This window comes from Xiphias gladius, chromosome 10 (assembly GCF_016859285.1).
Source record: "Xiphias gladius isolate SHS-SW01 ecotype Sanya breed wild chromosome 10, ASM1685928v1, whole genome shotgun sequence".
In the NCBI taxonomy this organism is placed as follows: domain Eukaryota; kingdom Metazoa; phylum Chordata; class Actinopteri; order Istiophoriformes; family Xiphiidae; genus Xiphias; species Xiphias gladius.
Genome location: NC_053409.1, coordinates 8848323 through 8864692, shown reverse-complemented (window position 1 = coordinate 8864692; position 16370 = coordinate 8848323). Strand labels below are relative to the sequence as shown.

The 16370-nt window shown below is 42.6% G+C and overlaps 1 protein-coding gene across 1 annotated transcript in view; it reads left to right on the top strand.

Annotated features, from left to right (window-relative positions):
- ldlrap1b (low density lipoprotein receptor adaptor protein 1b) overlaps nt 1-15999 on the top strand; it is a 33070-nt gene extending 17071 nt beyond the window's left edge. Inside the window, exons 3-9 of the mRNA XM_040137273.1 lie at nt 32-144; nt 3392-3506; nt 4880-4952; nt 9115-9210; nt 11517-11650; nt 12044-12078; nt 14651-15999. Of these exons, the coding sequence (XP_039993207.1) occupies nt 32-144; nt 3392-3506; nt 4880-4952; nt 9115-9210; nt 11517-11650; nt 12044-12078; nt 14651-14795 (711 nt within the window). The 3' untranslated portion in view covers nt 14796-15999. The remainder of the gene's footprint in view (nt 1-31; nt 145-3391; nt 3507-4879; nt 4953-9114; nt 9211-11516; nt 11651-12043; nt 12079-14650) is intronic.
- Nucleotides 16000-16370: the final 371 nt, after the last annotated feature.

Here is a 16370-nt window from a genome sequence, read left to right as displayed (position 1 = left end):
CTTTCACCTTCTTCCCCTTCCTATCTTCCAGGCCAAAGCAAGTGGAAAAAAACTCCAGAAAGTCACGTTAACAGTCTCCCCACGAGGAATCATCCTTTATGACAGTGCCTCCAACCAGATGATAGAAAACATCTCCATCTACAGGTCAGTCCTCTCCCAAGTATTCAGGCGATTGTTAATGTTTCTCACACATTCTGTGTCCCGGACTCAGTTGGGCGGCTCCGATTTTTAAATACTTTCACCCTGAATTTGTCCTTAGCACTTGCAATAAAACAAAAGTTGTTATTTCTCTCTTGTTCTCGTCCGTCACTGGATGAATGTGAGCGTAAGGAGGTGTGGTACTCGAAGGCAGTGTTAAGTGTGTGTGTGAGAGAGTGTGAGAGAGTGTGAGAAGAGTAGACAGTCCATCAGCGGTATGTCTCATCAATCTCATCTCTCATGGGAGCACTACAACAGCTGTATGCCGGAGCTTTCACCTTAGGTGTGACTGACAGACTGACTGGCGCGCACACACACACACACACACACACACATACACATACCCACCCACACACTCACTCGTCTCTAGTAAATGTCTACAGATCCCACTTGCCTGCCACAGCCTGCATGCTTAAAAAGCTGCCTAACCTCTATTGGCCTTGAGGTTATGGCTAAAGCTTGAATTGTTTCCTAAAATTCCACATTTATGAGTCTACATATGAAGACAAGATGGGACCTTCCATCATTTCTCCTACCACGAATAGGCTCATGTTGAATAAATGCTTCTAAAAGCTGGTAAATTGAGGACACAATCTCAGTTGCTAAGACTTAATTGTTTAAGTTATCTTAGAACAGTTTGATTAACAAGTTGTCGTCGCAGACCATGTTTCAGCTCTCCATTGTCACCCTGGGCTGCTGAGCTGTTTTTACAGAAAAGTTTCCGTCTTCCCACCTGTTCAATTTTGCATCACTTGTCATCAAATAACCGGTTCCTGGCTGTGTAAGATGGAGTCACTTTCTCAAGCTCATAGCATTTATCTATATTAAAAATCAAATCTCTACATCACTGGGCTGTCTTGTCAGATTGAACATGAGTAACCTTTCCACACAGGTCCATCAAACACAGGGAAAGACAGGATGACAGATGTCACTGTCTTAAGCTACGATATAATTAAGTGGATAAGATGTGTATGTTGCTGTAAGTGCATCAAAACACACTGAGATCAAACTGAACAGACTTGGTAAACATCAGTTGTAGTATTTCCTGTGCAGTTTTGATTCACTGACAAACAGGGCTACAGCTGATGGTCATTTTCATCCCCAAGTAATCTGATAATCACTGTCTTGATTTTTTTTTTTTTTTTTTTTTTTTTTGTGCTTCAATGTTAGAAAAATTGTGAAAAATGACCATCAAAATTTCCAGAAGCCCATTGCTTGTGTTGTTTGACAAGCAGTCCCAAAACCCCAGAAATTGAATTTTCAAAGCAGGAACCACAGAATAATTGGCATCCTCGATGACTTAGTGGATCGTCAAAATTGACTTCAGTTGACTGATTAATCAACAAATTCAGGGTTTTTCAAAGTCTGACACTGTGGACCCCACCCCCAAGCTTTGAAATACATTTCTTTTCCGCTTTGGGGAAATGTAAACAGGAAGTAGCTGTGGGTTACGACTTGAGTGCCCCTTTTTTTTTTTTTTTTTTTTTAACCTACATTTGATACATTTTGGCAAAATGGATTAAGAGTGTGCTGAATTTAGCTGTTGGCAGTTCCTGTTTGAAATGTACTTTGAAAGTGAAGAAAACCACAATGATTCTAAGGCAAGCTCTGGAGATCTAAGGAAGCATCTTTTTTACTATAATTTCTTTATGGGTGACAGCAGAGATATCCTTGGAAAGTTTCACAGTGACTCTCAGAATACTTGCATCATGTCTGTGCGTTCAGATTTGACCAGAGTTATGACTCTGAGGAAGAAGTCATATAAACAGTCTCTGCAGCCCGCTGAGCCCACTTACAATAACTAGCTCCCCATTGTTTTTAGAACATGCACCTGTCTCTCTCGCCTCACTTTGCCTTATGTCTCTCACAGTCTGAAAACTTCTAGACTAATCATTTCAGCTCTACAGATGTGGTTTCATTACAGATTTGTCGTGCAACACCCTGTCATGGTGTTTGTGTGTAAAAATTCCTAATTCATCCAGTCCCCCTTTTATGCGATGCCAGTAAATTCAGGCACTAATAATGGATTCTGGCATTTGAGAAATATAAAGTACGTAAATAGTACAGTAATTAAAAGACTGACTGGGTGTGGGGAGTCCAGCTGCAGCCTCAGGATGGTGTGAAGACATAAAGCAGCTGGTTGTATGTCGCACCCCATTGGTGTTCTCCTCCCCAGACATCTGCTAAGAAGATGGATGATCAATAAAAGAAATGGATTTGCCTAGACACCCAATTTCCCTGACGCCCTCCCGCCCAAATGTTTGCCCATAAATCTTGGTTGTTTTGTGCAGACCGCAGCTGTGATTCTCAAACCTCTCCAAACTTTTCATCCCTCGCTTTTATTTATTTATTTATTTATTTATCTATCTAGTTCAAACCGTATATTCCCATGTCATTAGTTAAACTGAGTGTGTGACTATACGACAGTGAAGTCGGAGCTCAGTGCTGATGCTCGAAGGAGAAAGGAAGGACAGATGGCAGACATTCATTATAGCCTTCGTCCATCCCTTTGGGTCTCCGTCCCCAACTGGCCAGTGTGCCCATCACTTGGCTATTAAAGTGATGACACGATAGTCAAATAGTGGAGAGCAGCTATTTTTGAAGCTTAATGCAAAACCCTTCTCTGCACCTGAGACTGACATGGAAGACTGATACCTCACAAACATGCGACATAGAGGAATCTTACATCAGTAGATGACCTCTACACCAAAAAAAGACAGGAACAATCACCTGTCTTTGTGAGTCTTTTCATGTACCTTACAGGGACCAGACCCGATCTAAGAGCTATAATTTAAAACTCCGTGTGTGCAAAGGTTGTTTAACAGGTGGACACAGTGGGAGTGTGATGTAGTAGCTTGTTTAAACAGCAGAAAGGAATGGCCTCCCTTTGGTGGAACAGCACAGATGTCCACAGATGTCATGACGTGGCTCAGCTCTGTACCTGCACACAGCTGGGGTGTGTATTTGATCACGTGCAGAGCACTGAGATTGTGAGTGCAGCTGGCGTTGAGAATGCCAGGGATTTTTCTCTGTAACAGTTTTTAGAGAAATGCTAGATTGAACAGTTTAAATCAGATTGCCGTGCTAGCTTAAGGGCTTAGTGCAGATGAAGTTGCATGATGGCCCCACTTGATCGGGAAAAACTATAAAGTCTTATATGTATGTGCATCTGTTTTGTGTGTTTTTCTTTCAGAATATCATATTGCACGGCAGACAAGATGCATGACAAAGTGTTTGCCTACATTGTCCAGAGCCAACACAATGAGACTCTCGAGTGTCATGCTTTCCTCTGTACTAAGAAAAAAATGGTGAGTAAATGAGATTGTGCAGTGTGTCTCTGAGACACCCACTGTGTGCACAAGTAGGCTGTTTATCCAACATAGTATAATAACTTATTCATGGGAAAGACGAAGTTGAATGTGGACACAAAGACATTGAAACCCCCTGGGATCTAAATATTAGATATAATGTTTACTGCCCATTTCATTTTTTTTTTTTTTTTTTTTAATTAAAGGACATTTTGGAAAATATCCTTATTTAACTTCTTGCTGAGTTAGATGCAGAGATTGATACCTCTGTCATATCTGTGTGTTGAATATGAAAGTACATCCAGCAACCGGATAGCTCATCATAAAGACTGGAAACAGCTAGTCTGGTTCTGTCCAAAGGTAACAAAACCGCCTACCAGCACCTCTAAAGCTCACCGATCAACACGTTATACCTGACTCTTTCCTGGTCAGGCACGGTGACCTTCTGAAGTCTTGTATTCATTGTGAGGTTGCCAGGCAGCTAGCCTGCTCCCAGCCAAGGAATAGTTCCTTACAGGATCCCCCGTAAAACCACAACTTATTGTTTTTACACTTTAGAGGTTCTGGTAGATTTTTTTTTTTTTTTTTTTTTAAACATGGGAACAGAGCCAGGCTAGTTGTTTCCCTCTGTTTCCAGTCTTAATCGTGAGATATTTGGCTACTGGCCGTGACTTTACATTTAGCATACAGATGTGAGAGTGGTATTGATCTTGTCGTCTAACTCTCGGCATTTCCAAAATGTCAAACTATTCCTTCAGTGCCATTAGTTACATATTAATAAACATATAGTGAAATAAGGCTTAAGGCTGTAGATACAAATGTGGGCTAGAGATTCTTTATGCAGTGAATTTTGCATGCAGGTATTGCTCCTGGCAGTTTGTGGAGAGGACTTATGCAGATGTGTTGCAAAGAGAACTCAACTGCACTGCCACTTTGAGTCACACTTTACTCGCAAATGTCCAAGTATTAAGTCAGGAGAAAGACCAGGAGTGAGAGCATGAAGGGCGGGGATGCTGTCATCCCTCTCTCGGCATTCTCTCCATCCCTGGAGGTTTGTAGAATGAGTGAACCACTCCCTCCTCTTCCTTCCCCTCACTAATTTAGTTTTGGCTAAAAGGCTACGTATCCTCCCAGTTACATAAACAACTCGTCATGGAGACCATGAGTTTCCTTTCTGCCTTTTCAAGTATCTCTTAAGGAACTCCTCCATGTGTTATTGTTCACTTCCTGTTTTTATAAAGGTCGCAGGTCCTCAACCTCCTGGAGTTTTCCGTCCTGTGGATGACATGCATATGAGTATTATTCAGCTTCCTATTATTCTTTCACTGTCTCTCTTTCTCACTCTTGTCTGTCTCTCTGCTTCCCACAAACAGGCCCAGGCGGTAACCCTAACGGTGGCTCAGGCTTTCAGAGTGGCGTTTGAATTCTGGCAGGCTGCCAAGGAAGGTACGCATGGTCGCTCCCGACGACCAGAGTGTGACGGATGAGTGAAAACGTTTCTCTCCTCCTCCCTCCCCTCCCCCACTGTTGTTATCCTGGCCTCTTACTGTATACATCCAGTGTACAGTGATCCTGTCTTTTCATCCTGAGGTTTCCCGGACGACGGGGAAACATAAATGTTTGTGTTTCTTCCTGGTCTTGACCTTGGCACCCTCTGGAGGGGTCATGTGAACTACTGTAGAATGGTTAGATCACTCCTGTCCCTCACTATTGTCTTTCTCACGAACACGCACACGCGGTAGAGGAATGTCCCCATCGATTGGTCCAATTCTCCACACAGTGATTAAATCATTGCCCAGAGAGTAGAGAGACCTGTTTTAGTTTAGTGACACCTCTTTAGTACAGGGAACTCAGTCATGGCTAAAGACTCATCTAGGTAGAGAGATGGGGAGGGGTGGAGAGGAATTAAAGTTAGCCTGGGGCAGAGGTGGGCTGACTGGAGTAGATTTTCTCTGTTCGCTTTACGGTGAGAACAGGACTCAGATGTGCGAGAGTTGGGATTTTCCCGCGATATATTTTATCCTTACTGCAAAAATGTTCTTTCTCTCCTCATAATATAGTTATATGTATTTTGTTTTATATCAAACTTGCAAACTAAAGCATTCAACCTCTCTGAAATTGTGAGCACCCTTAAGAGCAGAATACAGTGAGGAGATAAGCAGGCAACACCGTGGACACAGTACACAAAGTGCTGTGTAAGGATGGTGTCTCTCATTCTTTTGAACAGCTCAGCAGAACATGCATGTAATTTACTACATGTATGACTCCAGTGTAAATGAGCAGTTCTTGCCACAAAATATTGGTTCCTTCATCACCATCCCCCTCCCATCTTCCTCATCTTTACTTGCATGTTGCCTTGAAGGTGCTCTTCGAATTTTGTGATTATCCATTGTGGCTGTCCGAATTGTTTTGCATGTGGCACCTTAATACCCCTCACCCCACCGCTGTTGAGTTATTTTCTGTCCCCCCCCCCCATTCCAGCACTCGCTTCTGTTTATCATAAAGAATGAAGAAGAGGAGAGCAAAGGAGGGGGGATGGGGAAGAGGAGAGGGGGAAAGAGAGGATGAAAGGCGGGGCAGAGGGGTGTTGGGATGGCGAGTGTGTAAGAGAGAAGAAAAATGATTGTATGCGTGTGTCAGTGGGAGCTCAACCCCCTGACGGATTCAGTGTCAGTGCCATTGATCCTGTGTCATGCACACAAGGGCTTATTTATTCAGTCTTTAGAGACGCACACTCACTGTATGGAAACTCCAACAGCCTCTTTCATTCACTCCACATTTCTACCCCTTCTTCTTGTTCTACTGTGGTGTTTAAGACCATTTTAATGTGCGTACATCTCGATTTTTTTGGGGGGTGGATTATTTTCACCAAGATCAAGGCCACAGGCCCCTACCTCACGCCTCTTCATTTGGCTGTTTGTGGAGTTGAATATTAAATCTGCAAATTGTTGCAAACTGCCTCCTCACTCTTTAACCTTACTCTCTTTCTCTAACACTTAACCATCTTCTTTTCCCCTTCTCACTCTTCTTCACCTCTCCACTTTTTCATTTTCTAGACGGGTCAAGTATCCCTCTTAATTTGCAGAGCCGCTTTCTCCTAGTTCAGTATGGTGTCACTGATGATGAAGGAGAACTGATGCCTAGCTGGTAGGGGGTTATGGAGGGGAAAGGAAGAATAGTTTTGTCAAAAAGAAGTAGTGGCATTCTCTTGTGGCAGAGAAGAGGAAAGTGAGATAGGGAGGGGGGGGGGATCATTTCAAGTCTGTTTCATTAAGGTTACAAGGCCCCTGAGGATCAGGGCAGGAAGAGGGGGTGTCTATCTATCTGTATGTCTGTCTAGTTTGCTGCGTCTGTTTCTTAAAAACTCCCCTCCACCACCTACAGTGGTTCTTCACAGCCCACCACGCATTCCTGACCCACATTCCTCCATATCTTACAGCTCCCATGTTCATACAATATTCACTGTAAATACTACAGCTAGCTTTGAACTTTAAGTTGGTTCCCTGTTAAGCAGGAGTTTGATTCTCTATTCAGACTGAAAACTATGTGCTGGAAAGGCCATGGGGAGAAAACAGGTGCCCGGGGAAATTTTTGTAACACTGCAATCACTAAGCTACTTGGGCTCATGGGAAATGAGAGTTTGTGATTTTATTCTTTTGGTTGTTCAAACCAAAGATGGTGATGATATAAAAACACTTCCTCATCATAAGAAGGTTTCTTTTAGAATAGACAGAAATGGAAATTTAATCTCTAACCATTGAGTTACAATGGGTCAGCATTTTGGCCCCTGGCGGGAGTTATCACACTAGTGCAGAAGGTCTCGTGTTTTCCAGTGTGGCTTCTTAATTTGTTTGAGGCATCTGTCCAACCTTCACATGGGAAATAGCGATATTTTAGTTAGGGCAGCGATGGGTATTTGCGCGCATTTGTGAGTAAACTCATAGCAGTTATTCATTCAAAAAAATGTATTTATCAAGCACTGCATTGTGGGAAATTGCTCCCAACTGGCCAGATATTCTGAGAGTGACGCATTTTTTTTTTGGTCCTACTTTTAGGATTTGGAGTAAAGGCATTTTATCAACATGCCAGGAGATGGTGTTCAGACAGAGATATTCAGTGAGGGGAGACATATTTTTGAAATGCTTGATGATAATAAGCTTATTGAAAGATTGTTTTGACAAAAACAGAAAAATATTTGAGATTGTGTGCTGGATGCACAGGAAACCGCATGCTGACCCTACAGAAACGGATGTCCTCACAACATTACAGTTGCGACACAAAATGCAGCTGTGCAACAGTCATGATTCTGTCAAAGCCAACTGTTTCAGCAGTAATAAATAAAACTCTGATCATGCAGACAGGAACCAAGGGGAGAGACAGAGCAGTATGACATGCAAAAAAGGTCTGGAAGAGGATACACCATAACAATTTACAGTATGTTCGTATTGTTTCGGTGCATTTCCCACGACTGTGTGATCATCGATTCCTCCTGTGTCGGGCAAGTTGACCAGGGGTGTAGCTGAAAAGTGAAATGAACAGCGGAAAAGGAGATATCATGTTTTTCGTGGAGTGGTGTGCCACAGACACAGAGGGTTTGCAACATGTTCCTGTAAAATGAGTTCCAGATGTCGCACTATAATGGGAAACTGTGAAACGATGTGGTTGGTTGGGGCTGATTTTCATGCCACTAAGTCAAATGATTACGAGGCTACATTTATTATGTTTACACTCTACCATACACGGCATATTTGTAAATATCATCTTATAATTAATCATCATCATTTTTGCACATATAACCTTAGAAGATTATCTAAAGTATTTACCCATACACATAAAACCCAAACATGATAGTGTTGTTACCTGCACCTCAGATTTTACCATTAATATTTCAAACCACAACTGTCAGAGTGCTACATCATGTCACGATAATTTGTACTTTGCGGATCTGAGTTTCACGTCTCGCCCTGTCCTGGGAAGAGTCGTGGTACTTGCTGAAAATAAGTGTAGGACGCTGTATAAATTCGTCTCAAGTCCCACTCTGAAGTAGAAGTGTTTCCTGGGAGTAACTCTGAAATGCCTTGAGACTTGAAACTACTCTACTAGACTCAGTTTAAGAGAGCAGTGTTGTGCAGGTAATACAATGAAGGCTACTTTCAGTTGCATTTAGTGAATTGTGCTGTGTTTTAAACCACTTTCTTAGCAGGTGAGAATTTGTAGAGTGAGCAGAGCCTGTTATCCGTCTGCCCCAGATGCCATTCCTACTCCCTTTAAATGCTGTGGTTACTTTACTTACTGCTGTATGAAGTATGAAGTGTGTTACAGTCTTTGAAGCGCAGGCAGGGCCCCTCTAAGTTTCAGTTGGCATATGGCTCGAGTAATGACCTGCCAATTCACTGCTGCTAATTTGTTTGCTAAAATTACATGCTTGGTTAGTGAAACATTTTAATGTGCACAATTTCAGTTCCTAAAAACGTAAACCGTTCCTTTATCGGTGCACTGCAAGGGCATTCATGCAGTGGTTACAATTTCCTGAAACATACCACACTTGTCTTCACTGACTGCTCTTCTTTTTTTTTTTTTTTTTGTCTTCCTCTACCCCCTGCAACAGAGAAAGAGAAGCGAGGGAAGACGGGTTCAGACGGGGAAGGAGCCAGCAACTCTCAGTCAGAGAGCTCGGCCAGCCTGGGCAGCCTGAAGGGAGGAGGTGAGTCCAAGTCACCCATCATCACATCTTTCTCTGTCTCTCTCCCTCACCATCTCTGTCACTGCAACCGTAGCCTCCGGGGAAGGAAGAGTATTCAACCAGTAGTCAAAGGTTGGCCTATATTAAGGCTGCGGGTCAGCTGACAACAATCTGCATTCTCTTGGTTATTCATTCCCGCTAACACCATTACAATGGCCAGGAAATTACGTTTTTAGGTGATTATGTACGATGATGGTAATGATGATGCTCGCTTTGATTTGAAAACATTAAAGCCCCCTTGCCGTGTTGTCGATCCATTAAGAAACAAATCTTGGTTCAGCAACCCTCATTAAATTTTATGATAATAGAGGACCGTTTGTGGACACACAGTCATATTCTGTCTGACTCTGTCTGTGTAAAAAGCATGAAAGAGGCCTAGACTTTCTGTGACCCCATTGTTCCATCAGATTTCCTAAGATTCCAGGACTTAAGGCGCACGGCTCATGCCTTCTAAACATGTTGCTGACGTTCACTGAGCCAGAAGACCTTCAGGCACGATTAGCTCCACATATTGTCCACAGCCTAAGATAAAACGGGATGATGAGCATCTATTGCCAGTGGCTCAGTTTCTGTACACTTATTCCTCATAATGCTCTCTTCTTTGTTTGTTTGTGTCTGTGCATGCCTTTTTCCCGTCATACTTTGTGCGCCAGCGGCCACTGTTAGAGTTTTTCCTGGATCCTTTTGGTATTGGAGATTTCAGATTGAGACAGAGGCAGTCTTTTTTCACAGGCGACTCCAAAAACATCTGAAAACATCGGCTTTGTACTGAGCTTCCTCCTCTGCCCAGCCAGGTGGCCTCCAGCCAGAGAGGGATCTCTCTAAATCTGTTCTGACACTTTTTTTTGGAGCTGTTGCCAGGGATGTGTAGCATTTTATGACTGAAACAGGTTTTAAGGATGATCCCTAGTGAGAAAACTCAATAAAGTCAGACTTGGAAACAAAGTCTGACAACAGAGAGGCTTGGGGTGTATTTTTGGACTAACATGATCCCACTGACCATTTTGTGGATCATTTAGCTGCCAGTGGACTGGATTTCCGAAAAGCAAATTGTCGTAATTGCACAGCAGAGTAATACACGGTACTGTGGAAGCATCTGAGTGCCTTTCGAAACAGGCCCAGCATTTGTCTCCTGACAGGGGTTTTCACTGCCGGTCCTAAAGCAGTGATTGGGGCTTTAGAACTATCAGAAGGTTACATTTATGTCCCCGTCACTGTGGCTGATCAAATGGGCATGCCACTGAGCCAGAGGGGGACTCTCAGGATCAGTGATATTGTCAGGGCTGATTCAGCTTTATTCAGGAGACATGATACTTTCAACTCTCCCCTGGTGCCGGGCCTCTTACAGTGGGTACAAAATATGAATGCCACTTCTTCGGGTTAGTGTTGATTGTTGTGCCAGCCGGGTGTTTTCTCCCGGAGCCCCACTTCCACCTTAATAAACACCTAAGCTGTTAACATCAGGGCATTACCATCAGATGATCCTTGATCCCCCCCCCCCTTTTCCACATGAATGACAGACCCAGTCCCACGATACTACCTTCTTCATAATAGCAGAATACTCCAAATGCCTTTGAGCCAGTGTTGACAGAGGACAGGTCGAAGGGATTTGCCTTTGCATGCTGACTCAGTTGTACATGAGCCAGTCTTTTGAGGAACATAGACGTTGGAGAAAAGGTAAAATTTATGATAGCCAAGTTTCAGCTTTGAAGTGTGTGCATAACAAAGTGAAGTTGTGCAAGCATCAAAAAAGTCATTGAGGTTTTACTGTTCTCGGTGGACAACATTAGCCCGAAGACTAGACAGAAATCAGTCCTGACACATATTATTGACACACATTTATCATTAGGCAAAGCCATTAAAAACCAATCTCATTACAGATCAGTGGTGTCACTGTGGTTAGACGTGGAAGTCAGGGGGTTACCCCATGCTCACTTATCACAAAGTGGCAATCCACAGATGGCGGCATTAATGAGATACCTTAGAGACCTAATAAGGGAAAGTGGACCTTAATGAATAGCATGGCATTATACTTTGTACATGCATGCATCTGTTTACTGTTGCATGAGCATATGATAATCACAGGAGCCAATCAAATGGTCGTGTGGAGCAAATGCATCTTCATTATTATGACTACCACCATTAGTGTAATCCTGAAACTACATAGGAGTTAAATGTAATGGGGGGTTTGAAAGGTTGCGTGTGAATTTTAATGCATTTATATGTCAATTTTCAAAAAAATCTTGCTTGTTTGTTCCATATTGCAGAGGTAGCCACGGGGAAACTTCTGGACTTGGCCGAGGGAGCCAACGTGGCACAGGTCCACTCAGGAACAAAGCAGACTGAATCGGATCCCTTTATGGTGCATAATCATGCAACAGAGAACAACAATACCGTATGGGTAAGACAAGAGTCAGGCTGCTCTGCAGGTTTCAGCTGTTTAGGCTTGATAAGACGGGAAGAGAAGGATACCATGCAGGAAAATGATTAATTGGGGAAAAGTGCCCAGTGGTGTACTGTACCTGTTGTTTTCAAAGTGGTACCACTGAGTTAGACAATAGCCCATTGAACAGAACTCGCCTTATCAAATAGTCACATAGTTCGAGAGGGTGTGGGGCAGCAAGTAGCCCAAATTAACCTCCCGAGACTATTGTAGGTTAGAGAAAAGTGGCCAGAGGTGACTTTGTTCATGTGTCCATGAGTGTATTAACATCTCATGAATAAGCCCTGTTTACTTATAATCTCTCAAGACCTAAACTTTAACCAATATGTGTATTTTTTTTCTCTGTGGCAGGAGTTGGAGGACGGTCTGGACGAGGCTTTCTCAAGGTGAGAACCAGTGTGGATTTAGGTTTTCCCTAAAGCCCAGACTCTGCTCAAAAGTCACACAAGCTGCCGTTCTGGAAATAGGCGCTTGCGGTTTGGGCTGCTCTCGTAATAAACACTGCCTATCCCTCCGCTCGGCTCATCCCAGTGCACTCCCACAGACAGGAGACAGGCTCAGTTTACAGGCCCTGGCACAGCCAACACCCTCCCTGACTCACGCTGCTTGTGTAGGCTCCGTTTACCATCATCTCAGGCCCACACACTGATTTCGTATGAGCTTGGGAACCCTGTGATTACAAGTTGGTGCTGCTGAGGGACACATTGCTTGGTATTTATATCACAAATCCACAGGAAAGTAATTTAGAATCCAGTAGAGTTGCACAGGGAGAAAAACTAAGGAAAAAGATCAGGTGTCATAATTTTCAGGGTCACGGTTGGCAAGAAAGTCCATTGTCTATGCTGTCTGGAACTCCTTAAACTCTGTCTACATCGCCAACAAACTCTGGAGTTTGTTGGACTCTGGAGTCGGACTCCAGTGTGATTAATGTTTCAATTTAGCGTGTATCAGCAGCACTCAGATAAGCTATGATGGTCTGCTGTTGGGTTGCACGGCGCAACCGTTTACAGCTCTTTGTTCTGGACCACCATAAAGACTCATTCAACCCTGTATTAGTGCATTCGTTTCCTTTGGCTCTGTTAATTTGACAGCGGCCTTCTAATTCTCTCACCTCCATTTAGTGAAGGGGAGAATGGGCTCTACAGTCTCTGTAATCAAGCAATAACAGGCCATTTTGGCCCTGTTATCAGATGATTATTTGTCTGCACACACACTGTAATTACGGCCTAATGCTTTTAATCTCCCGCTCTGTGATTAATGAGGATGCTCCCAGCAGAAGCAGAGATGCATCCACATGTGCATTTCGGGAATTGAAGGAAGTTCAGGGGCTCGAGTGCCAGGTTGATGTCTTTTGTCCAGGAGAGGAAGCTGAAGCGACAAATGGAGACAGTTCATGACTGTGAATGTCGCAGAATGACAGTGTCTGTATTATCTCCACTGTACATGATAGTTGGTGTGCGGCACAGACAGTTTTGCATGAAGATTTAAAATAAGCTGCGGATTAATGGATTGTTTATAGTTGAGTAACATTAAATGTGCCTTTTCATCACTGTGCTTTCCAAGCACAATATTATTTCAGATAAAAAGACTATAAACAGCAGAGATTAGTGGTAATAGGGTGTCACTTAATATTAAGCTTGAGAAACCGATACATCATACACAGATACTTCAAGAGTGGGGAAGATTTTTTTTCTTATCCATCATGCTTTTCTAGTCACAAATTGTGCTGCCCTAAATTTGATCAGAATAGTCAGTATGCAAACACCCTGGAGATCATGTAACAGGCAGCAAGTTGTGGAAATTACAAAAACATCTGCTCCCTTACTGCAGAACCCCAAACTTTAAATTTTAGGTTAGGTCAGAGTGTCGGTTCCTAAGTTTGGTTCCATTTTTTTGTTTTTTGATGCGTGACTTTTCTATTCTGGCAGACGAGCAGTTTTGTCACTGTACTTTTTTGCTTTTAACTGCAGATTAATTTATACCTTGAAACCATTTTTGTTGCCATTTGAGAAACTGCACTGCCACCTGCTGGCTGTGGAGCATTAATCACTGCTGTCGATGTAAAAGCCTCTGAAGTGCCTGTTGATCTAAAAGAGGGAAAAGTCATCATGTTATCCGTATGTTTTCTGTTATGCAAATAGAAAATGGACCTGTTTTTCAAATTATGGTTCACACTGAGGATCTGGCCCTCTGTAGGTCAACTCTAACCACTTGCGTTTGGACGTGAAGTCAAACTGTTCATTCACTTGTAAGGCACTTCAGAACAGTTTGGAGTTTGATTGTTGCCTGACGTGATGTTTCCTTTGCACCCCCAGCCACAGTCTGGATAGCTTTGAATCCTACTCAGGTAATAACATCATATATGGACCTAGTGACTTCCACCTCATTCTCCCCGAGTCAACCCAACATTCAAGCCTGCTCATCCGCCTCGATGCCAGTGTTCAACCAGATTAATTAAGACACATGTAGTTTCACCTTTTCTTTTAAGGCCATACTCCATTAACATAGCTCAGAACCTTTGTTTGACTCACTGAAAGGGGGGGTGGGGGACCCCTCCCACTGTCATTCCACAGTTTGATCCATCCCTGAGCTTCATAAGACAAGGCTCTCTGCCACAGAGCCCGATTAGTCCTCCAGTGTGTCCACGTCTTCATCACAAATGTTTTATGTGTCTCTGCCTCACACTCATCAGCTTTGCACTCCGTTAGTGCCATGACACTGAAAGAGAGCCACATCTGGCCACATGTGGCTCTGCTTCTTTTCATCACAAATAGGAATGCCACTTTGTTTAGAATCCATGTTTATGTCCATACATTGTGTACACACTGTACCTGCCATTGTTCACAAGCTTTTTAAATGTCACAAAATTGTTATTTGTAATAACAGTAATTAGGATCATTAGCCTGGTCTCATCATACCAGTTACTGATAAAGTGTCTCTTCTCCTCTGCTCCTCCAGACTCGCTGAGTCTCGCACTAACCCCCAGGTCCTGGACATTGGGGTAAACCCTCAGGACTTCAACACTGAAGAGTGCCTGTCCCCGGGCAAATGGGACCAAGAGGACACAGACTTCACTGCACAAAAAGACACTTTTGGGTGCTAGTGTGAAGTCTCTGCCAAGACGGGAAAAGCAGGGAAAGACTAGGAGAAATGGTGGTAAAAGAGGAAAAGTAACAAAACAGACATTTGTGACATCAGTATGGTTTCCCACCCTCTCTCTGCTGCCAAGTCCTCTCAGTGGTGCAGTCTAGTGGCTCACTGATGCTTCTGCATCTACACGACCCGAGAAGGACGACATGAGCAGGCTGCTCACAGAACAGGCCAAAGCAATACAAACCAATTTCTCCCTTTTCTATTGAAAAAACATGCAGTTACCTAATGTTTGTTACAGTCAGTGTATCACTTCCTTTTTTTTGTCTGTTTACCCATTCACTATTTGCAATGTGTTTGTGGTATTTGCTTGTGTACATTGTGCACAGAAAGTGTGCGTGTGTGTGTGTGTGTGTGTGTGCGCGCAGTATCTAAATGTACAAACTGGTATATGAGAATCATGAGAAGTTAAGTGAGTTAAAGGTCAACGAGGGTGCTGTCAAATATTTTATTTACCTAGAGATGGAGAAAAGTAACAGGTTTAGAGGCTACAACTCATCGGTAAAGGCCAGCGACACACCAGTTCTAATATTCTGAAAAACAATTAAGTTACCACCTATGTGCGTTAGGCAACAAAAGCTTTAAAAAAAATGTGGGTATGTGTTGGTCAAAGAGTGGTTGTGTGGAAAATGGATGAGAACAAGGTGAGAATCTCATTTTTTTTTTTTTTTTTTTCTAATGCAAAATCTATTTTTGCACTCAGTATTCATCCATCTTTAAAAGCACACATTTCATGTAAGGGAATTTCATGTCAAAATGCATCAAACTCATTATTTAGGCTTATATGCAGTGCCTCTATTCACTCTTCCACTTGGATTTTTCCTGCTTTGACTGACATGTTCAAGGATCATGGACAAGACCTGAGTGGGAAGGCGGTGGAAAGTCAAGAACTTGTTTTGCTTCACTTTAACATGACAGTCTTTCCTTTGATCACATCAGCAAACTTCATTAATCAACTGTGATTCATAGTTGAATAAGCAAAAAAGAAGTCCAAGGGGTTGAATATGTTCTATGGGCAACCTACCCCTGTATGTTAAATTATAATGTTGTATTAACTTTGGTAGTTTACTACTTTTTTCCAGGTATGGTTTCCTGTGTTATTTTTGTCATTTTGGTTTTGTATGAATTTAATTTAATTCATGAATTTACATACATTTCAATAAAAGTAAAGTTGTATGTATGTGATGTTTATTCCAAAATCAGATGATTGGGATTTTTTTTTTTTTTGTAAACTCTGATGCACATCTAGCCCTAAAAGCTTCATGATGTCATTGTTACCTCTTTTTATTTTCTTACTTTTTTAGTCTCCATGCACCCAGTGCACAAACTCGCAGGAAACATTTTACCGGTGAATGTTTGTAACTGTATTGAGTCAAGCAGACAAGTTTGGTTTTATTTGCTGAGATGTCTGGAACCTCACACCACCAGTTTGGAAGTATGTTAAGCTCATTCATGGACATTCGGTCCAAAAGCAAAACCTGCTAACATCGTACCGGTTGTGTAATGCAATTTAAAAAAAAAAAAAAAA